This window comes from Stegostoma tigrinum, chromosome 32 (genome assembly GCF_030684315.1).
Source record: "Stegostoma tigrinum isolate sSteTig4 chromosome 32, sSteTig4.hap1, whole genome shotgun sequence".
In the NCBI taxonomy this organism is placed as follows: domain Eukaryota; kingdom Metazoa; phylum Chordata; class Chondrichthyes; order Orectolobiformes; family Stegostomatidae; genus Stegostoma; species Stegostoma tigrinum.
This window is the reverse complement of record NC_081385.1, coordinates 37,076,545-37,100,034: the sequence shown is the minus strand read 5'-3', so window position 1 is coordinate 37,100,034 and position 23,490 is coordinate 37,076,545. Positions and strand designations below refer to the sequence as shown.

General features: G+C 43.3%; 1 protein-coding gene across 9 annotated transcripts in view; it reads left to right on the top strand.

Annotated features, from left to right (window-relative positions):
- Window positions 1–23,490, top strand: part of LOC125466930 (rho GTPase-activating protein 32-like) — a 511,751-nt gene that overhangs the window by 279,456 nt on the left and 208,805 nt on the right. For 7 of the 9 annotated variants that reach the window (XM_059638930.1, XM_048562116.1, XM_048562117.1 and 4 more), the window contains one exon: window positions 7,681–7,767. In XM_059638930.1, the coding sequence (XP_059494913.1) occupies window positions 7,681–7,767 (87 nt within the window). Of the gene's footprint in view, window positions 1–6,697; window positions 6,901–7,680; window positions 7,768–23,490 lie in introns of those variants that run through there. The other 2 variants (XM_048562123.2, XM_048562124.2) reach the window with 2 other exon arrangements.

Below are 23,490 nucleotides of genomic sequence, written 5' to 3'. Positions count from 1 at the left end.
GGCCAGTGTTGTGCCACTATTTAAGAAAGGTGATAGGAAAAGCCAGGGCTCTATAGGCTGATGAGTCTATTGTCAGAGGAGGATAAGTTGTTGAGAGGGATTTTGAGAGACAGAATTTATAGCCATTTGGAAAGGAAAGGACTGATTAGTATAGTCAACCTGGCCTTGTGCATGGGAAATTGTGTCTCACTGACTTGATTGTCACTGCTTCAAAAAAATTCAAAGACGCTTGGTGAGACAGAGCAATAGATGTAGTCTATATAGGTTTCCGCAAAGTAATCGACAAGATTCTACATGGAAGACTGGTTAGCAAGGCTAGATCACATGGAATAGAGGGAGAACAAGCCTTTTAGAGACAAAATTGACTCGAAGGTAGGGGACTAAAGGTAGTGGTGGAAGGTTGCTTTTTGGGCTGGAGACTTGGACCAGCAGTGTGCCTCAAGGATTGGTGCTGTGTCTACTGCATTTTGTCATTTATGTAAATAATTTGGATGTGAATATAGGAGATATGGTTAGTAAGTTTGCAAATGACACCAAAATTGGTAGTGTGGTGGAAAACAAAGATGGTTAACTCAGCGTATAATATCCAACATGTATCTGAATTAAACTCCACGTGACATTCCTCGGCCCACTGGCCCCGTTGATCAAGATCCCATTGTACTCTTAGATAACTTTTTACATTGTCCACAATGCCACCATGGTGTCACCTGCAAGCTTACTACCATTCCTCCCGTGTCTCATCCAAATCATCCATGTAAATGACAAACAACATTGGACGCAGCACTGATTCTAATGGCATACTACTGATCACAGGCTTCCAGTCTGGACATGAATCCTTTACCATCACTGTTTGCCTCCTACCATCAAACCAATTTTGCATCTAATTAGGGCGGCACGGTGGCACAGTGGTTAGCACCGCAGCCTCACAGCACCAGGTACCTGGGTTCGATTCCACCCTCGGGTAACCGTCTGTGTGGAGTTTGCACATTCTCCCTGTGTCTGCGTGGGTTTCCTCCGGGTGCTCCGTTTTCCTCCCACAGTCCAAAGATGTGCAGGCTAGGTGGATCGGCCATGCTAAATTAGGCAAAATGGGAGGATATTTAATTGGGGAAGAGGAAACTATGATGCGATTAGACATGAGTTAGGAAGCATGGACTGGGAGCAATTGTTCCATGGTAAGGGAACTATAGACATGTGGAGACTGCTTAAGGAACAGTTGTTGCGAGTGATGAGTAAATATGTCCCTCTGAGACAGGCAAGAAGGGGTAAGATAAAGGAACCTTGGATGACGAGAGCGGTGGAGCTTCTTGTGAAAAGGAAGAAGGTAGCTTACATAAGGTGGAGGAAGCTAGGGTCAAGTTCAGCTAGAGAGGATTACACCCAGGCAAGGAAGGAGCTCAAAAATGGTCTGAGGAGAGCCAGGAGGGGCCACGAGAAAGGCTTGGCAGAAGGAATCAGGGAAAACACAAAGGCATTTTACACTTACGTGAGGAATAAGAGAAAGGTCAAAGAAAGAGTAGGGCCAATCAGGGATAGCATAGGGAACTTGTGTGTGGAGTCTGAGGAGGTAGGGGAAGCCCTTAATGAGTTTTTTGCTTCTGTCTTTACGAAAGAAACGAACTTTGTAGTGAATGAAACCTTTGAAGAGCAGGTGTGCATGCTGGAATGGATAGAGATAGAGGAAGCTGATGTGCTGAAAATTTTGTCAAACATTAAGATTGACAAGTCGCCAGGCCCGGACCAGATTTGTCCTCGGCTGCTTTGGGAAGCGAGAAATGAAATTGCTTCGCCACTTGCGAAGATCTTTGCATCCTCGCTCTCCACTGGAGTCATACCTGAGGACTGGAGAGAGGCAAATGTAATTCCTCTCTTCAAGAAAGGAAATAGGGAAATCCCTGGCAATTACAGACCAGTAAGTCTCACGTCTGTCGTCTGCAAGGTGTTAGAAAGGATTCTGAGGGATAGGATTTATGACCATCTGGAAGAGCATGGCTTGATCAAGTACAGTCAACATTGCTTTGTGAGGGGTAGGTCATGCCTCACAAACCTTATCGAGTTTTTTGAGGATGTGACTAGAAAAGTTGATGAGGGTCGAGCTGTGGATGTGGTGTATATGGATTTCAGTAAGGCATTTGATAAGGTTCCCCATGGTAGGCTCATTCAGAAGGTCAGGAGGAATGGGATACAGGGGAACTTAGCTGCTTGGTTACAGAATTGGCTGGCCAACAGAAGACAGCGAGTGGTAGTAGAAGGAAAATATTCTGCCTGGAAGTCAGTGGTGAGTGGGGTTCCACAGGGCTCTGTCCTTGGGCCTCTACTGTTTGTAATTTTTATTAATGACTTGGATGAGGGGATTGAAGGATGGGTCAGCAAATTTGCAGACGACACAAAGGTCGGAGTTGTCGTTGACAGTATAGAGGGCTGTTGTAGGCTGCAGCGGGACATTGACAGGATGCAGAGATGGGCTGAGAGGTGGCAGATGGAGTTCAACCTGGATAAATGCGAGGTGATGCATTTTGTAAGGTTGAATTTGAAAGCTGAGTACAGGATTAAGGATAGGATTCTAAGCAGTGTGGAGGAACAGAGGGATCTTGGTGTGCAGATACATAGATCCCTTAAAATGGCCACCCAAGTGGACAGGGTTGTTAAGAAAGCATATGGCGTTTTGGCTTTCATTAACAGGGGGATTGAGTTTAAGAGTCGTGAGATCTTGTTGCAGCTCTATAAAACTTTGGTTGGACCGCACTTGGAATACTGCGTCCAGTTCTGGTCGCCATATTATAGAAAAGATGTGGATGCTTTGGAGAGGGTTCAGAGGAGGTTTACCAGGATGCTGCCTGGACTGGAGGGCTTATCTTATGAAGAGAGGTTGACTGAGCTCGGTCTCTTTTCATTGGAGAAAAGGAGGAGGAGAGGGGACCTAATTGAGGTATACAAGATAATGAGAGGCATAGATAGAGTTGATAGTTAGAGACTATTTCCCAGAGCAGAAATGGTTAGCACGAGGGTTCATAGTTTTAAGCTGGTTGGTGGAAAGTATAGAGGGGATGTCAGAGGTGGGTTCTTTACACAGAGAGTTGTGAGAGCATGGAATGCGTTGCCAGCAGCAGTTGTGGAAGCAAGGTCATTGGGGTCATTTAAGAGACTGCTGGACATGCATATGGTCACAGAAATTTGAGGGTGCATACATGAGGATCAATGGTCGGCACAACATTGTGGGCTGAAGGGCCTGTTCTATGCTGTACTGTTCTATGTTCTATGTTCTAAATTGCCTGCAGTGTTCAGGGGTGTGTGGGTTATAGGGGGATGGGTGTGGGTGGGATGCTACAAGGGGCAGTGTGGACTTGTTGGATCGAAGGACCTGTTTCTACACTGTAGGGAATCTAATCTAATCTAATCTAATCTAATTGGCTGGCTCTCACTGGATCCCATGTGATCCAAGTTTACCAACCAAACTATCATATAAAGCCTTGTCGAAGGCTGTGCTAAAGTCCATGTAGATGTGCACAAAGCCATGTTGACTATCCCTCGGCAGTCCTTGCCTTTCCAAATTCATGTATATCCTGTCTCTCAGAATCATCTCCAAAAACTTATCTACCACTGAAGTTAGGTTCGCTGGTCTGTAGTTCCTGGCTTTCTTTTGCAGCCTTTCTTGAATAATGGCTCAGCATTAACCATTGTCCAGTCTTCGAACACTTCTCAATGGCTGTCAATGGTACAAATATTTCCAGTAGTGTCCCCACAGTTTCTTCCCTACTTTCCTACATGGTCCTGGGATACTTTGATCAGGTCCCAGGGATTTATCTACCTTTATGCATTTCAACACCTCCAGCACATCCTCTTCTGTGATGTGAACTCTTTTCAAGATATCACTATTTATTTTATCAATTTCCCTACCTTCCATGTCTTCCTCCATGGTAAATACTGATGAGAAATATTTGTTTAGGATCTCACCAATCTCCTGTGGCTCCATACATGGATTACCTTGATGATCTTTAAGGGCCTGTGTTCTGTCAGTAGTTACTCTTTTGCCTTTAATATGCATGTAGAATCTCAATGGTTTCTCCTTATCTTACCTGCCAAAGCTTGAGGAGTTGAGCAACTGTCTCTTGTCTTATGTTTCTGTATAGTGATGAAAATGACCTTATGTCTTTGGGAGTAAAAACCTTCTTTTCGCTTCTGTGGGTCAGTGTGACAGCTCTTGGGGAAAGGGCACTGTGGAGAATACTATACGTGTATGAGGCAGTTATTATTGATGTCATCAGAGATTAGCAGCAGATACAGTGAATGTCAAGGCCCATATCCCTAGGGGATGCCATATTGCACACTGGAGCTTGCATAAAGAACACAAACCACATACTTAAATTCAAATGCAAGTGCTTGAATAATTTGACCTTGAGCTAAATTAATATGATGAATATGCCGCCTTAAAGAGAAAAACAAATCATGCCTTTCAGATCCAGGAATAGTAGATATTCAACTTCTAATCGCTTTAGTCATTTTCAAGCAAAAAATCTAAATTTGCCTATTTTTATATCTTCATTGCTTGTCAGCATTGGTGAAACATGCAATTCAGTGATCAGATTAAAAGCACTGCCAGATTGCTGAAACAAAAGCGAATGGATATGCTGCTGACCTGAACACACTGCAGAATATTTAACTTTACTGGCTCATGTGCAACTTTAAGATTGAGTATGGATTAGATTTGTTTAATTCATCTATATCTTGTTAAATTGCAACCTGCATAGTTTTCTTAACTGGATGATCAAATGGTAATTTTTGGCTAGTCCAACTGGACATAATTCTGTAATAAATGCACTACTGCTCTACCTCCCTTGGCTATAGTGCAGTGTTCTATGATGCATCATGAGAGATGACTCTCCTCAATGTGCTAGAAGTACAAAATAGCGTTATAATTTTATTACTGGAGTTGCAGACCTTATATTTGCCCCCTCACCACCTAGGGGGACCTGCATCTCTAATTCAGAAATACCCCAGTACTAAAAGTTTAAACTATTAAAGACAAATTGTATCAGAGATAATGGGAACTGCAGATGCTGGAGAATTCCAAGATAATAAAATGTGAGGCTGGATGAACACAGCAGGCCAAGCAGCATCTCAGGAGCACAAAAGCTGACGTTTCGGGCCTAGACCCTTCATCAGAGAGGGGGATGGGGAGAGGGAACTGGAATAAATAGGGAGAGAGGGGGAGGCGGACTGAAGATGGAGAGTAAAGAAGATAGATGGAGAGAGTATAGGTGGGGAAGTAGGGAGGGGATAGGTCAATCCAGGAAAGACGGGCAGGTCACGGAGGTGGGATGAGGTTAGTAGGTGGATGGGGGTGCGGCTTGGGGTGGGAGGAAGGGATGGGTGAGAGGAAGAACCGGTTAGGGAGGCAGAGACAGGTTGGACTGGTTTTGGGATGCAGTGGGTGGGGGGGGGGGGGGGAAGAGCTGGGCTGGTTGTGTGGTGCAGTGGGGGGAGGGGACGAACTGGGCTGGTTTAGGGATGCAGTAGGGGAAGGGGAGATTTTGAAACTGGTGAAGTCCACATTGATACCATTAGGCTGCAGGGTTCCCAGGCGGAATATGAGTTGCTGTTCCTGCAACCTTTGGGTGGCATCATTGTGGCAGTGCAGGAGGCCCATGATGGACATGTCATCTAGAGAATGGGAGGGGGAGTGGAAATGGTTTGCGACTGGGAGGTGCAGTTGTTTATTGTACATGTGTTTTCTGTTTAAAAAAATACCTTTTCGTGTTGTTGGATGTCCACATTGAATGAATGTGGGGAATTCTGAGCATTTCCTTTGCCGTGTGAAACATTCTGGCCTATGTGTTGTGCTATGTTGTACTCCAAGAGGGTTACTGAATTTGCTTGCCGTTCCTTTCCTTATAACTATTGTTAAAGTGAAAGTTACATTCTGTTTAATCTCCTTTAATCATTGCCTTTCACCTTCCATCCACATTGCTCCGACAATATTTGTCTTTCACACCTCAGTTTGATGCACTATTTAACACTGGACTCTTTGCTTCGAGACAGCTCCACAATCTGAAGCTGTCATATCTATCCTGGCATAGCGTCTGTGTTGCATTTTACTTTAATAGTGACTTGCTACTGGTAGTCAAGACGAGCTGAATGTCATGTGCAGTTTGTGTGGGGGCTGGGGAGGAGGGACACAGCACTGAAAGTCAAAGCAGAGCGCTAGGTTAAATTGAAAACTGATTGGTATTGTTGAAATAATCCTTCCTGTAGTAATAGAAATAGGATGGTTTAGAATTGAAAGTGCAGGACGAACTGAAGATCTGACCTTCTGGTTTGAAAAGGATATATTATGCGGGAGTTCAGAATCTCTCGTAGCCCAGCCCCAATGTGCTGCAGCATACACAGTCATTCTGAACAGTGCTGCTTGACCACTCAGAAGCCAAGCTTTGTTTTTATTTAATGAGTGAATGTCATGTTTTAGATAAAGACTCTTAACATGAACTGTTCATGTCCCTGCTGAGCACTTTGAGCAGTGAAATATCTGGCAGGCACATTATTGCTGCACATACTCCTCTGTTGCTCTTGGCTGCTGCTGAGCTCCATGCAGTCGGTCCTAATCCTGGGGGACTCATCCTACTACAGAGCAGCTGCCTTAGCTAAGCAAATTGAGCATGAAACGGGTAGTGCGGAAACGGATTAACGGGGAGCTCAGTGACTCCAGTTATAAACAATCTGAATGATCGCCGTGTGGTCTGCTCGATGAAAATGATGGATTTTTGCAGATTGATTAACCAAACATCAGGAGAGCGGATATTTTTCTTGCTGCACAGTTCCAACATTTAGCTAGTGTCTGGACATGACTCAAAGATCTGCTGAACCTCTGGTCTGTGTATTGTGAGAAAAGCATTGTTAGGAAGGGTAAGTGAGAGGCTGCAGTGGGATGCTCCCCCTTGAAATGGGAGTTATTCATTGCACGCCGAGCTTTGATTGTTTGGCATCTTGTTTAGAGAACCTTTTTGTTATCTAAGAACTGTACATTATCAGAACGAAAAATACTTTTGTGCAATTCATGAGCTTTTCCTCCTCATTAAATCCTGTGTTTTTCAAGGTCTCACAGCTGTTATCATTGCCGTGCTCAATTAATGCAAAAACAAATTAATATCCACAACTGTAATCTGGAGTTTAAAACAGATTTGCAAAAGGTTTTAATTTTGTCAAATTGCATACAGGACCCAGCTTTTTGTTTTGCTCTGAGGCAGAATTAGTAAAGATGCTAAAGAATTTTAGCAAATGAGTAACTGGTCCTTATTTTTATGTTACCTTTGTGCTGTGTAGCTTTATTATATCCAAGAGAGGTTACATGTGTATGTTTTTAAGCAATGCTTATTAAGTTAACCCTTTGGACCAGATCCTCTATTTGAATATGAGGTTCTCTCGAGTGGGCAGTTGATTTTTATAAATTGGTTGGACCTGGCTGCAGATCACTGGTTGGCGAAAACCTGTGTTAACCAGCAGGTAATGACGTCACTGATTGTAGTTATTTGCTCCTATACGCCAATTCCCATAACATGGACACAGTATACTTCAGGGTCAGCAGTGAGGGTTAGACCCTCTTTCAACATTTAATAAATTGTTTGGCCTTGACCTAATTTTTTTTATATCTTCTGTTCCCCTCCCTGATGACTTGGCGTTGTGTAGCTGGCGCTGACAGAAGAGCAGAGTGATACAAGCAAGAATGGTGCTGACACCAAAGAACTTGTGTTCCTGGTTCAGATCTCCTGTCAGGTAAGGTTACACAGCCTATTGCTTATTGCTTTATCCAGTTGAGTCCCTGTACAGATGAATCTTGTGTCCTATGCTACAACGAGTGTAATATGGTGTGTTTGAAGAAGCAGATGGGAGGCAATGGCTTAGTGTTATTATTGCTAGATTATTAATTCAGAGACCCACGTAATGTTTTGGGGACCTGTGTTTGAATCCTACCATGGAGATATGGAATTTGAATTTAATAATATTCTGGAATTAAGGATATAATAATGACCATGAAGCTGTTGTCAATTGTTGTTAAAATTCAACTGATTCACTAATGTTCTTAAGGGAAGAAAGTCTGCCGCCTGGTCTACATGTGACTCCACACCCACAATAATGTGTTTGACTCTTATCTGCACTTTGGAAATTAGGGTTGGGCAAATAAATGTGGGAGAGGCAGCAGCCCTAATCACTGAGCCACCATGCTACTCATTTCATTCTGTAGACTTTCAGTCATACCCATTCTGGCCTTCACAAGTAACTTCTTGGCAGTGCACTTCTTTATTCTGGAGCATTAAGTTGTCTAATGGCATAGAAACCATGACAGAGGATACCTTTTCCTGGAATAATCAGCTCTGAGCTCTCTATTGGTTGTAAACCAAGTCTGCTGGTTGACCTTACTTGCTTCTGTAATTGAGACATCATTGTCCCTTTGGTTTTACACTTCTCTGCTGATGGAGAGTCTGACTCTGGCAATGTGATGGTTTCTGTACTCTCAACGACAAATCTTTGGTTGACACTCACCATCTCGTCTCATAAACAATCACATGGAGCTGAGTCTGATTCTGTCCTCGCACTCTCCAGTGTCCCCAGATGAATTCTAGCAATGGGGGTCATTGTTAACAATAACAAGCAGGACCCGTCGGCTTATTTTTGCCCTTCTTGTCCCAGGACAGGTGTAGCGCTTCTAATGTGCTGAGAACAGTCAATATAGCACAGAACGTTGAGCAAGCCAGTCTTATCTGGACTAATGGAGCTGTCTAATGTGAACTAGAAATGCAGAAACAAATTATTCGCCAAAGATGAAAGTCAGTTGAATCACTTGAGCATGATACTATTCCTCTCACTGAGAACTGTTACTGCTCTTTTAACGACAACATCTGAAGACTTAAGGTTTTTCCTGGATTTAAAAAAAAATGGAGTTGGTGACTGGAAGTTATCTGCTGCCTTCGCAAACTCTTCACTCTTTTGTCACTACATAGCTCTCACCACAGCACAAAAATGTTTCCGATATACAAATAATATCATTAATCAGAAAAGTCTGTAATAAGTTTTAATTGGCCAAGGAGAAGTGCATTTTGATTTAATTGAATTACTTTGTGAATCTTAATTTGAATTGCATGAGCTTTGCATAGTTTTGAAATAACAACCATTTTCCAATATTTAAATAGTTGGTAGAGATAATGAGATTGAGTTATTTAAAGCAACTGTGAAATATAGCTCTTATACATTCTATATACAGACCACCTTTTTTTGATCATATGGATGATATTCCTGTAACTTTAATGCCAGTTGCTTACCTTGTTCCTGCTGCTGAACTTTCTATCCTACAATTATCTGAGATCTTGGCAGTCGTCTAAATTTGAATGCTTGCACGTCCCTGATTTCCTTTGCTCCATTGTTGTGCCTTCACATGCTCAGACCCTGAGCCCTAGAATTCCCATCACCTTTCTAACTTGCCTCCTTTAAGATTTTGCTTTAAAGATGTCTGCAGATAGTCTTCTGATGATAATGTATTCAGTGCTGATCAGACAGTGTCCCTGTAGTCACGTAGACAATGTCATGATTATCATGTAGGTGGTGTCCTAATTACCTTGCTGTCGGGGTCCAGGGTCTGTTTTAGCTATATCTAAGTAACTGTGCAGCACAATGATTAAACAAGTGATGTAAAGAAGACAGGCAATGAATGGGTTAAAAGAAACATATCCACTTATATGGCTAAACACTAAAACCGTTTCAATCTTCAACGAAGGAGATTTCTGTACCACTGAGCTAAATAAGAAGCAAACCAAAAAGATCAATAATTGGACAAAAACAGTCCATTCATCAAGGAACTCTGACAGAACGAAAGGATTGCACACTGCGCAAATGCTGAGCTTGCATTTGTGGTGTGGATTGGCAGCTCTACAGTATGAGCCACAAAGCTTCTCCTGATTGTGCAGCAGTTGGAAAGATTGTCCTACATTTTTTAAACAAACGTCAGCAGCATTTGTACCTTCCAGCAGGAAATATCTTTTCACTCATATCCCCTCCCTCAACTTAAACAGTTCACATTCCTCAACGAGATGATTCTTGTTCCTGCTACTCCCTTATTTCTAACCCCAATGTAGCTATCAGCATTTAGTGGCATCAGTGGACCTCCTTACTTGGTGTGTGATGTGATCAGGGTAGGTAACAAACATCTTGTGATGTATCCTATGAATTTCTGCATAGTGTGCCTCGGAAATTTTTATCTGAAAACTGCACGAAGCAGTGAAAATCTCCGTGTGTGGATCACCTCAGATGTCCTATTTGTGGTGAACCTAACTGACAACATTAACTTATCAATGGAAGTGGAGTTCCAGGAATTGAGAAAATGATGAATAACTCCCTGATTACTAAATTGAAAAGTGCATCATTTACAATGAGTGCTAATTTGAATAATACAGCAGTGTTTGTGAATTGCTGGTGTCCCAAGTGAGCTATTTTGTTCTTTTGCTTCTCTGTTCAAACCCAGAATCCTCTATGCTTTTCTCTGTTTTGTGAACTTGTAAAGATTTGTGCACCAAAACTTTGTGTCTGGCTTTTAATTATTTATTAGTTAGTGTATATTTCTGCTCCTTGGTCCTTCTCACAAAACATTAAGTCATATTTCTCCACGTTGAATTTTCCAACTTATAAGTGCCCAATCTACTGGCCTGTTTCTCACTACAGTGACACCATATCTGTTTATTTATTGTCCATAAATTTTGATGTTGAAATAGTGATACCCGTTGACTTCTGAAGGCAAAGCTTTTGCATCTTTGTCTGAAAATTTTTTTAATATTTATGACTCTGTTCCTGTCGCTTTAACAGACTACGAATATATGTTGCCTCATTCCTTTTAATACCACGTGTCTTTATTTTATCGACAAAGTTCTTATTGCAGCAAACATTGAAGACTCATTTGCACACAAGCACTGAACACTTTTGGTCAGTATAACTACTGTTGCCTGAAATTATTCTTGTTGTTGCAATAAAATGAATCAAAAGCAGAATTTTGAAAATGTATTACTTTTCAACTGATTGCTGAGTCTCTTTTTTGAGATTGGAGGAGTGAAAACAGAATCGAGGGAATATCTTGTGCCTTTCAAAGACTCTTTCTGATTTTTAAGAGCAGCTAGAGATATCAAAACTTGTGGAATGGAGTTCCTGAAGTCTTTGTAATTAATTTATAGCATATAGACATCACTGGCATGGCCAGCATTTATTGACTTGGGAAATTGATGGTGAATTCAACCTTGTTAAAACTACTGTAGTTTTATATGAAGGTACTGCCAAGGTGCTGCCAAGTTAGATATTCCAAAAATTTGACTCTCCAGGATGGAGGAGTGGTTATACATTTCTAAATCAGGGTGGTGTGTGACTTAGAGCAAAACTAGAATTGATGGTGCTCCTTGTGAAGGACAAAGCCTAGACAATAGATATTGTTGATTTGGGAGATGCTGTTGAGGAAACCTTGGCAAGTTGTTGCATTGCATCTGCTAAGTAGTAAGCATCGTGACCACGGTGTGTTGGCGAATGAGATGTTCATTAATTATATAAACTATGTGTTGTTGTTGGAGCAGCACATGACCAGGCAAATGGAGGGTGTTCCATCACATCTTCTGACTTCCCATATTCTTTCCATCGAACACAAGAAATGAGTGAGAGGTGAGTCACTAGCTATAAAATACTTCTTCTCTGTGACTTACTATTGCGGCAGTAGTATCTGTGTGGCTGGCCCCTTTAAGTTCAGGTGAAATGTAATCCCGAGGCTATTGCTTGTGGGAGCTTTGGCAGAGATTATGTGGTTGAATGGCCAAGGGAGAGTATCTCCAGTGGGATATGATAGTTGCCTGGCCCTTGTGTGGTCTGAATGTTATTTATCACTTATAAGCCCAAGTCTGAATATTGCACAGTCTTTCTGCATGAGGGAGATTGGTTGATCCTCCTCGGTGGTTTCAGTGCCAGAGGTGGGGGAAGAGACAAACCTCTGGAAAGCTATGATTGGCAAGGAATGTGCAGGGAAAGTAAAAATCAGTGGAGTCCTTCTCTGACAAAATGCCTGGAGCGTGGCCTGGTCATAATGAACATCGTGTTCATCAGAGGGACAGGGTACTTCATGTCAACATCCCTTGCTCTGACATCATACTACAAGTGAGGGACCGAAAGGATGTCCACATTCCCATGCTTTGATGGGGGTTGATGACTGCCAAACTAACCATTGGTTAATCCAGTCTTCTAGCTCCAGCCGGCCCAAAATGGCAGCAGCAGGGATGCTGCCACAGGGCACTCCATGTTAAGGACCCTGTAAGGAAAAATCTGCTTAATTGTAATGTTTTTATGGTCAATAAGCTGGAACCACAATGTGCACAAACACTAATTTGCTCTTGAATCTGTCATAAACATCCTGTGGGAAGACTCCAGGTTTCTCTGCCAGGAAATATCAAGTCTGCTTGAACAACCACAAGACCCAGGAGGTATTAAGTTGCAAGTGCAAGGCATTCCTGAAATGGAAGCACCACCAAAACTCTAAGGAGAAGCAGTAGGTCCCAACAGAGAAAATGAAGGTCAGGGTCCCAATGCAGAAATCCTATGATATAAATGTAGTGGATGGAAAGAGCGTGCGCAATCCAGCAACTCGCTGACAGTCTTGACATGTCTGAATTCTTCGGCACATTCAAGATCATCAACAACCTGAGTGCACAAGGACTTATTTCACTGAGCACTAAGAATAGATTGGTACTTATTAAATACAGTGAGACAGTCAGTGGTAATTGAAAGAAACTCTTTGAAATTCTCTTCATTCAAGATTCAGTTTTTAATGTGGGTGTCTGCCCAACAGCTGAGATCCATCAAGGATGTTGGCTTATTAAGAATCCCTGCTGAAATACAACAGAGAAGTTCTCCTGACATGAATACATGACCTCAGTTAGAAGGAGCAGGCCGTAACACCAGATTCGGAGCTGCTCTAACTGTACCCATCTTGGGAAAGGTGGATGAGACCAATTGAGATAAGTACAGAGCTTCTCCCACTTTATCTTGGTTAAAGAGCTTATTCTTGAGTTATTGTGTAGATTCTACCCATCAAAAGCCGAGTAGACATAGTCTTCACAGCAAGACAAATCTAAGAAAAATGTAGTGAGCAGCAGCATCCCTCATGGCTCTCTTCGACCTCTCAAATGCATTTGTCTCTTAACTGGGAAAGGTTATCCAGCAAAGTCTTCAAATTTGCCATCTGTAGAAATTCATCACCATTCTTCGTTTCTGCATGGCAAGATGCGAGCCTCAATTGTCAACTACAGGCCCATGTTGCTCCGAATACATGTACAAACTGGAGTCCAGCAAGGCTATCTCATTGCATCAGTGTTTCTCTTCATCTTTCTGGTTATAGTTCTCTACCCCATATCCATCAAACCTCATGCTGAGTGGAGTGGATCCACAGGACAGGCAGGAAGCTGCTCAACTGGCATGACCTCCGGTCAAAAACCAAGATCACACTGACTTGTGTAGTTAAGCTGCATTACACAGACAACATTTTTGTACACACACCGAGGGGCTGAACTCCAAATCGCTGTTGACCCATTTATGGATATATATGAGAGAATGGATCTTAGGCTAAACATCTGGAAGCAAAGGTACACTATCAGCCTGCTCCTGCCAAAACACACTGCCCTCAACTATCAAGATCCACGGTAAGCCACATGACAAAATGGATTGGTTCTCAAATCTTGGAAGGCTCCTTTTCAGTAAAGGCAGGAACTGTCAATGAAATTCTCCATCGTCTCCAGTGAGCCAGCGCAGCCTTTAACTATCTGAGGAATAGAATAAAGATAAATACCCCAAACTTGGCATCATCCGCTTGGTCTACAACTATTATCTGCTTTTCTGTATACATTGGCGATGTAGAAAATATCCAGTAGCCATCCTAAATTACCATCAGTGATGCCCATCAAAAATCCTGCAAAATCATTGACACAAAAAGCCCTGCAATGTCAGTGCGCTCTCTTAAGGCAACATTCCCAGCATCAAGGTACTGGTTACAGTCAGAGATAATGGGAACTGCAGATGCTGGAGAATCCAAGATAATAAAATGTGAGGCTGGATGAACACAGCAGGCCAAGCAGCATCTCAGGAGCACAGAAGCTGACGTTTCGGGCCTAGACCCATCAGAGAGGGGGATGGGGTGAGGGTTCTGGAATAAATAGGGAGAGAGGGGGAGGCGGACCGAAGATGGAGAGAAAAGAAGATAGGTGGAGAGTGTATAGGTGGGGAGGTAGGGAGGGGATAGGTCAGTCCAGGGAAGACGGACAGGTCAAGGAGGTGGGATGAGGTTAGTAGGTAGTAGATGGGGGTGCGGCTTGGGGTGGGAGGAAGGGATGGGTGAGAGGAAGAACAGGTTAGGGAGGCAGAGACAGGTTGGACTGGCTTTGGGATGCAGTGGATGGAGGGGAAGAGCTGGGCTGGTTGTGTGGTGCAGTGGGGGGAGGGGACGAACTGGGCTGGTTTAGGGATGCAGTAGGGGAAAAGGAGATTTTGAAACTGGTGAAGTCCACATTGATACCATTAGGCTGCAGGGCTCCCAGGCGGAATATGAGTTGCTGTTCCTGCAACCTTCGGGTGGCATCATTGTGGCACTGCATGAGGCCCATGATGGACATGTCATCTAAAGAATGGGAGGGGGAGTGGAAATGGTTTGCAACTGGGAGGTGCAGTTGTTTATTGTGAACTGAGCGAGGTGTTCTGCAAAGCGGTCTCCAAACCTCCGCTTGGTTTCCCCAATGTAGAGGAAGCCACACCGGGTACAGTGGATGCAGTATACCACATTAAGCAGAAGTTCACCTGCACATCTGCCAATGTGGAATGTCATCTTGGGGCCTGGGATAGGGGTGAGGGAGGTGGTGTGGGGGCAAGTGTAGCATTTCCTGCGGTTGCAGGGGAAGATGCTGGGTGTGGTGGGGTTGGAGGGCAGTGTGGAGCGAACAAGGGAGTCATTGAGAGAGTGGTCTCTCCGGAAAGCAGACAGGGGTGGGGATGGAAAAATGTCTTGGGTGGTGGGGTCGGATTGTAGATGGCAGAAGTGTCGGAGGATGATGCATTGTATCAGGAGGTTGATGGGGTGCTGTGTGAGAACGAGGGGGATACTCTTTGGGCGGTTGTGGCGGGGGCGGGGTGTGAGGGATGTGTTGCGGGAAATGCTGAGACGCGGTCAAGGGCATTCTCGATCACTGTGGGGGGAAAGTTCCGGTCCTTGAAGAACTTGGACATCTGGGATGTGCGGGAGTGGAATGTCTTATCGTGGGAGCAGATGCGGCGGAGACGGAGGAATTGGGAATAGGGGATGGAATTTTTGCAGGAGGTGGGTGGGTGGAGGTGTATTCTAGGTAGCTGTGGGAGTCGGTGGGCTTGAAATGGACATCAGTTACAAGCTGGTTGCCTGAGATGGAGACTGAGAGGTCCAGGAAGGTGAGGGATGTGCTGGAGATGGCCCAGGTGAACTGAAGGTTGGGGTGGAAGGTGTTGAAGTGGATGAACTGATCGAGCTCCTCTGGGGAGCAAGAGGCGGCACCGATACAGTCAATGTACCGGAGGAAGAGGTGGGGTTTGGGGCCTGTGTAGGTGCGGAAGAGGGACTGTTCCACGTAACCTACAAAGAGGCAGGCATAGCTGGGGCCCATGCGGGTGCCCATGGCCACCCCCTTAGTCTGTAGGAAGTGGGAGGCGTCAAAAGAGAAGTTGTTGTGGGGGAGGACGAGTTCGGCTAGGCGGATGATGGTGTCGGTGGAGGGGGACTGGTCGGGCCTGCGGGACAGGAAGAAGCGGAGGGCCTTGAGGCCATCTGTATGCGGAATGCAGGTGTATAGGGACTAGACGTCCATGGTGAAGATGAGGTGTTGGGGGCCAGGGACTTGGAATTGGAATTGGTTACAGTCAGTCAGCTATGTTATGCAGGCCAACTTATCCTCATGCTAACATAGCACTTCCTAAATAAGATCTGAGCTTTGTCACTGTTACCAGAAATTCCACCTTGAAAAAGCTAGATACTTGCAAACTCACGGGAATGTCTTGCCCAAAACCAACCAGAAGCAGTATCTGGCTGACATTCTCAAACATTTCCATCAGATTTAGGCAGTGGTCAAATGCAGACAACAGTAGTGGCATACAAAAAAACCTGAGCATTCCATAGACCAGCGCCAAGCAAGTGTCAGCTACAATACTAGCCGCAGGGTGTATGGATCTATCATTGGGCTGTTTAGTCACTTCTGGGCCCACAACACTAAAAAGTGGAAGAAAGTCATCCTCTGTCTGGAGGGACTAACCAAGAAAACAATGCCAATATGTAGGCATTGACTGCTTCATTATTTCATACTTGCTCACCATTTGAGGAGTTATTGCTGCTATGTTCACTTCACTTATGGAATTTAGCTCTTCTGTATGTACCAAGGATTTAATGAAATTTAAAGCCTAGTGGCCAGAGTGAAACCTAAACTGAGCATTTGGGAAAGCATTATTGGTGAATAAGTGAATTGTGCTATCAATAAATGCTTTTTATCACTTTGCTGATGGAAGAATAGATCCATCACAGAAAGAAAAGTATTGGCACATTGAGATCGCAAGAATTGCACCTGTTAGAATCAGAGACAACCCACAGTGTGGAGCTGGAGGAACACAGCAGGCCAGCAGCAGAGGAGCAGGAAAGTTGACATTTTGGTTTGGGACCCTTCAGAAAATTTTCTGAAGCTGCGTGGCCTGCTGTATTCCTCCAGCTCCACGCGGTGTTGTCACTTGTGTATTGAGACAACTTTGATGGACTCCAGTTTGCACATGTTTTGGGTCCTTGATGGACCTCTAGGTGAGGATTGTAGCTTGCATAGTGTAGCAAATGAAAAATGCCTGTTTGTAGAAATACTTCATCAAATTTGAGGAGGATGCTGCGTAATTTCTCCCAGTTGACAGAGGTGAACACACTTTCGCCCGTAAAACACATCTGACCAATTTTCTACATTATCAGGGTGCATGCCATTTTTGTTGGTTTAATGATCTATCTTGATGAGAGGTGTGTGTAGTTCTGCAACACAGGACTACAACTGTACAACCTGGATCAATTTGGGATGCAAAGCCTTTGCCTGTAACTATTGCATTGAACTCTTTGCTGATATCATAAATTAATTGAAGATTGACATTAGTGATGAGGAGGTAACCAAAGCTGGGTCATCACTTGGTCACTTTGGGTTGATGTACTGGGTCGATGTACTGGGTCCTGCCGTCGTTATTCGTTGAAGAATATGTCAGTATAGAGCTCTTTGCCAGATAATGGCAGTAGTATCTCTGATCAGATTCACTTCACTGAACTGCTTAATTAAAAGTGGATGCTACTGTCAGCTTGTGATATGAACATTGCATATCAGATTATTTAAACAGGAAGATATTCATTCATATTAAATATCATATTTTGGTGAGACGAATTGCTACTGACAGGATGAGCCTTTGTTTTGATTTTGGGAGGATTTTTCTTCATTTCTCTTGGATGCCTGACGTTCAGAGTCTTTGAGCCTGGACATTAGCTGAGGAACAGTATGGAGTATTTAATGGGAGGACCCAACAGCAATCCCTTCATATATTTGAACAGTAAGCAAAGCTGTAATCAGGGTGTCTCAAACACCCCCTAGTTTTCTTATTGGCTGGGGTCCACTCCTTTAAGGTGAGTGATCAATCATAAATTAATTAAAAGAGCCATAGAATTGTACAGCACAGAAAAAGCCGTTCAGCCTATTGAATCTGCAGTGACAATAATTACCACTAAAGGCACACTTATCTCAACTTCCTCCAGTAATCATATATTCTTGAATGTCATGATATTTCCAGTGCTCATCCAAATAATTTTCAGAGGTTGTAATGTTTCTAACCTCCACTGTCTTCCCAGGCAGTGCATTCCAGATTCCCACCACCTTCTGCGTGAAAGTATTTTCTCAAATGCCCTCTGAATATCCAATTCTTTGCCCTAACATCATGCTTCCTCATTGACTCCTTTGGCAAGGGGAACAGTTGCTCCCTACTCTCTCTATCCATACCCCTCATAATCTTATACACTTCAATCATGATGGCGGCTCAGTGGTTAGCACTTCAGCCTCACAGCGCCAGGGACCCAGGTTCGATTCCAGCCACGGGTAACTGTCTGTGTAGAGTTTGCACATTCTCCCTGTGTCTGCGTGGGTTTCCTCCGGGTGCTCCGGTTTCTTCCCACAGTCCAAAGATGTGCAGGCTAGGTGGATTGGCCATTGCTAAATTGTTCAGGGGTGTGTGGGGGTTATAGGGGGGATGGGTCTGGGTGGGATACTGCAAGGAGCGGTGTGGACTTGTTGGGCCGAAGGGCCTGTTTCCATACTGTAGGGAATCTAACCTAATCATGACTCCCTCTGCTTTCTTTAGACCAGAGAATGCCATCTAAACTGATCTAGCCTCTCCTTGTGGGGCAGTTGCTCCATCCCAAGCAGCACCTCTGTACTCCCTGTAGTGCTGTTGCAAACTTCCTATGGTGAGGTGACAAGAACTGCACGTATTCTCCAGCTGTGGCCAGTCAATCGAGTGTACAACTCGAATATTACCTCCTTTCTCTTATACCGAATGCCATGACTGATGAAAACAAGTGTCCACAAGCTGCCTTAACTATCCTCTTCATGTGGTTCACCACCTTAAGGGATCTGTGAATAATTGCCCCAAGATTCTGCTGCTCCCTCTGAGCTATCTAGTATCCTGCCATTCATTAAATATTCCTCTCGTTTCTTTTCATAGTACATTATCTCACACATCAAAATCAAATATCATCTACCACTGTTGTGCCCATCAGGCCAACTCATCTATCTTCCTGTAGCCTACAACAATCATCTTGACTATCAACTATCCTACCCATCTTGATGTCTACAAACTTGCTTAACATCTCCACCCACATTTTCATCTGTTTCAATTATGTAAATAACAATAAGCATCCAAGAACTGATCCTTTAGTACACTGTTAGACCCTGGCCTTCAGTCACTTGAACAGCCTTCTACCACTATCTTCTGTCCTATTACTAAGCCAGTTTCTAATTCATCTTGCCACGTTTCCCTGAATTCCATCTGCTTTAACAACCTCAATCAGTTTTCCAAAAAAATTTGTTAGGCATGACCTCCCGCTGCCTTAGCCATAGTCTGTATTCCTAATTAACCTATGCTTTTCCAAGTGGATATTAATTCGCTCCTTCAGAATAATCTCCAATAGTTCCCCTACTACTGATGTGAGACTCACCTGTCTCTAATTCCTCAAAGTGGAATCACATTAGGCACCCTCCAGTCCTCTGGAACTTTCACCATGACCAGAAAAGAATTAAAATTTGTGTCAGAGCACTTACAATTTCCGGCTTCACCACCCACAGCATCCTAGGATGCAGTTCATCTGGGCCAGGCAATTTAAGACCATAAGACATAGGAGTGGAAGTAAGGCCATTCGGCCCATCAAGTCCACTCCGCCATTTAAATCATGGCTGATGGACATTGACACCACTTCCCTGCACTCTCCCCGTAGCCCTTGATTTCTTCTGAGATCAAGAATTTGTCGATCTCTGCCTTGAAGGCATCCAACGTGCCGGCCTCCACTGCACTCTGCGGCAATGAATTCCACAAGCCCGCCACACACTGGCTGAAGAAATGTCGTCTCATTTCAGTTTTAAATTTACCCCCTCCTATTTTAAGGCTGTGCCCATGGGTCCTAGTCTCCCTGCCTAAGGGTAACAACTTCCTAGCGTCCACCCCTTCTAAACCATACACTATCTTGTAAGTTTCTATCAGATCTCCCCTCAACCTTCTAAACTCTAATGAGTACAATCCCAGGATCCTTAGCCGTTTATCATATGTTAAACCTACCCTTCCAGGGATCATCCATGTGAATCTCCCCTGGACATGCTCCAGGGCTAGTATGTCCTTCCTGAGGTGTGGGACCCAAAATTGGACACATTTGTTTGGTTTAAGCCCATGAGAGCCTCCAGTATCTTCTCATTTCATATGTCACACTGAGAGTTTCTCACGGTCCCTTTTCCTGAGTTCTGTACCACCATTCTCCTTTTTCCAGACTGAACTCTTCCAATATCTTGAGGCCTGACACACGTCATCCCCTTTGTCCCTAACAGACCTTACTGTTTCCCTGGTTAACTTCTTCTCTTTAATATATTTATAAAATATTTTCGGATTCTCCCTAATCTTATTTACATCCTGTTCCTGTGTATTGCAAGATGTTTCTTACAAGAGCAAAATGTATGCAGTTTTATAACTATACTAACTGGAAAGGAATTTTAAACTTAGCGAAATTTAAAGAATAAAGCTTACATTTATGAATGTACAAATCCACGCCAATCCAATAAATCATTTTAGAAAATCAGTCCCTGAGACTTTGTAGCAATTAGAACAACCAAATAACACACAGCAAAATCTCTCAGACAGGAAAGTGATGAACCAAAACAAGAAGTGCTGGAAATACTCAGCAGGTGTCACAGTGTCTGTGCAGAGAAAACAATTAATGTTTCAGATCTGTGACTTTTTTCAGCAACACTGCAAGTAGTTTGAAATGTAATAAAGTCAAGTGAGTGAAAGGTGGTGGGTAAAATGAACAGAAGGGAAAGTTTGCAATAGGCAGGAGATTAAATTACAAAATGTTTCATGTCACAAGGCCAAAGGAAGACAAACACTGAAGTTATTTGGTACAGTAGAAAGTAAAATTGCTGTGCCAAGTAGAGATAAGAGACTTATCTAGCCTATCTGTCCGGAAAGCCTATAATCTACAATCCAGTGACTGATTAAAAATTGTTCATAGATATTCACAGATACAAAATGTCCAGAAAAGTTAGGAAAGAAGGGAGGTGGAGTGAGAAAACATTTTAATATTGGAAAGAGAATATATCCTTCAGTGTACACCAAGAGAATGCAATCAAGTTGAGAAGCAAGAAAAGGTATAATGATGCTATTGGACATATTCTATAGGCCTCCAAATAGTGAAAGAGAGAGAGAGATAGAAACAAATCTGAATGAAAATGACAGATACACGCAAAAGTTAAGCGCATTGACTTTGGGGAACTTTAATAACCTAGAAATTGATTTGGATAATGTTAGAATAATGAAAAAGGTAGGTAAGGCATTTCTGAGATTAATATAGGTGAACCCCCTTGACTTAACATTTTTTCAGTCTAAGTCAGCAAGAAACATAATTGGATCTCAAGCTCAGAGAGAAGATGGGCCAAGAACTCTTATGTTGGGGCAATCATAATATGAGTAACAATCTAAAGTACATTTCTAACTTGTAAGAGAGCAAATGTCAATGCAATGAACATAGATCTAATCAGATTGTAATGGAACCAAAGTTTGACAGAAATGTCTTTTTTTAAGTTAATTCATGGGTTGAGGGTGCCGCTGGCTAAGTCAGCATTTATTGCCCATCCCTAATTGCCCAGAGGGCAGTTATGAGTCAACCACATTGCTATGGCATTGGAGTCACATATAGGCCAGACCAGCTAAGGATGGCAGTTTCCCTCCCTCAAGGATATTAGTGAACTAAATGGGTTTTTCCTGACAATTGGCAATGGATTCATGGTCATCATTAGACTCTTAATTCCACATATTTTATTTAATTCAAGTTCCATCATCTGCCGTGGTGGGATTCCAGGTCCTCAGGATGTTACCTGGGTCTCTGGATTAATATTCCAGTAACAATACCACTAGGCCATTGCTCCCCCCCACCCCCATAGAATAATCAGTGGCTGTTCAGGAAGATACATTCCAACAAGGGTGAATGATCGTGTGATCCAAACTTTGTATTGGTTTTTGCTGAAGAAAGACTGGTGACAAAATACCAATAATAGGGAGAGTAAAAATTGATGGGAAGAGTGCAGTAGGAAAACTGAATGTGCTTAGAGTGGATAAGTTGCCTGGTTTGGGTGTCTTGCATTTCGGGTTGCGAAAGGAAGTGTGTATTGAGATGGTGAAACAACTGGTCATAATTTTCTCTGATCTAGGAGAGGTGCCAGAGAATTGTAAAGTCATAAGTTTGCCACCCTTGCTCAATAAACCATCCAAAAACATTCTTAGTAAGTTCTGGCATGTCAGTTTAACATCAGTGAAAGGTAAGATTGTAGAAACAGGGTAAAATAATAGGCATTTGGAGAAGTTTGAATTAATTAAGGGCAGTTATATTTGTAATGCATAATCTGATGAAGTAACAGAGAAAGCTATTGAAATGAATGTGGTCTGTATGAATTTTAAAAACTTTTGATAACGTACAGATTAACAAAAATGGGGTTGGTTGAATTTAATGTTTGGCGTATTGAGAGAGGGGTTAGCAAAATATATGGAATCTTCAACACTGAGTACAAAAACAATGAACTGATGCTGTACCTTTAGGTCATAAGTATTATATTGGTTCTGGTTGTCTGTAAGAAGTTCATGAAGCTTCCTGAGAACGTGCTGAGGAGATGTACTAACGTAGTTCCAGAAATGGTGAATTTAGCTATAAGGAGAAGCTGGATTTATTTTCCTTGGAGGAAAGAAATTCAAGCAAGATTTGATGGATGTTTACAACTTTGACAAGTTTAATTAAGACAAGCAAAGAAAAGCCATTTCCATTAGGCTGATGATATGGGAGCCAATGAGCACAGAGTTAGGATTTCAGTCATGAGATAGTGGTGGTAGGGGAAGCTGTTCTTGAGTGGGAGGTGATGTGAGGAATTAAGTCTTCCAATATGAAAATGTGACCCAGGTCCATTTGTAGTATTGGGAATTACTGCTCCCCTGCCCCCTTCTACTGTCAGCAGAAAACTTGACTGCCTTCTGTTCTGATTTGTGAGTTGTTGGCAATTACTCACTAATAGAATTGCCTCAAACATGTTAACAAAGTGTGGAGCTGGATGAACACAGCAGGCCAAGCGGCATCTTAGGAGCGCAAAAGCTGATGTTTCGGGCCTAAACCCTTCATCAGAAAAGGGGGATGCGGAGAGGATTCTGAAATAAATGGGGAGGGGGGGTGGACTGAAGATGGAGAGAGGAGAAGACAGTATGGGTGGGGAGGTAGGCAGGGGATAGGTCAGCCCGGGGAGGATGGACAGGTCAACAGGGCAGGATGAGGTTAGTAGGTAGGAAATGGAGGTGCGGCTTGAGATGGGAGGAGGGGAAGAACAGATTAGGCAGGCTGGGACGAGCTGGGCTAGTTTTGGGATGCACTGGGTGGGGGTAGATTTTGAAGCTGATGAAATCCACATTGATAGCGTTGGGCTGCAGGGTACCCAAGCAAAATATGAGTTGCTGTTCCTGCAACCTACAGGTGGCATCATTATGGCATTGCAGGAGGCCTAGGATGGACATGTCGTCTAAGGAATGTGAGGGGGAGTTGAAATGGTTCGCAACTGGGAGGCGCAGTTGTTTACAGCGAACCAAGCGTAGGTATTCTGCAAAGCTGTCCCC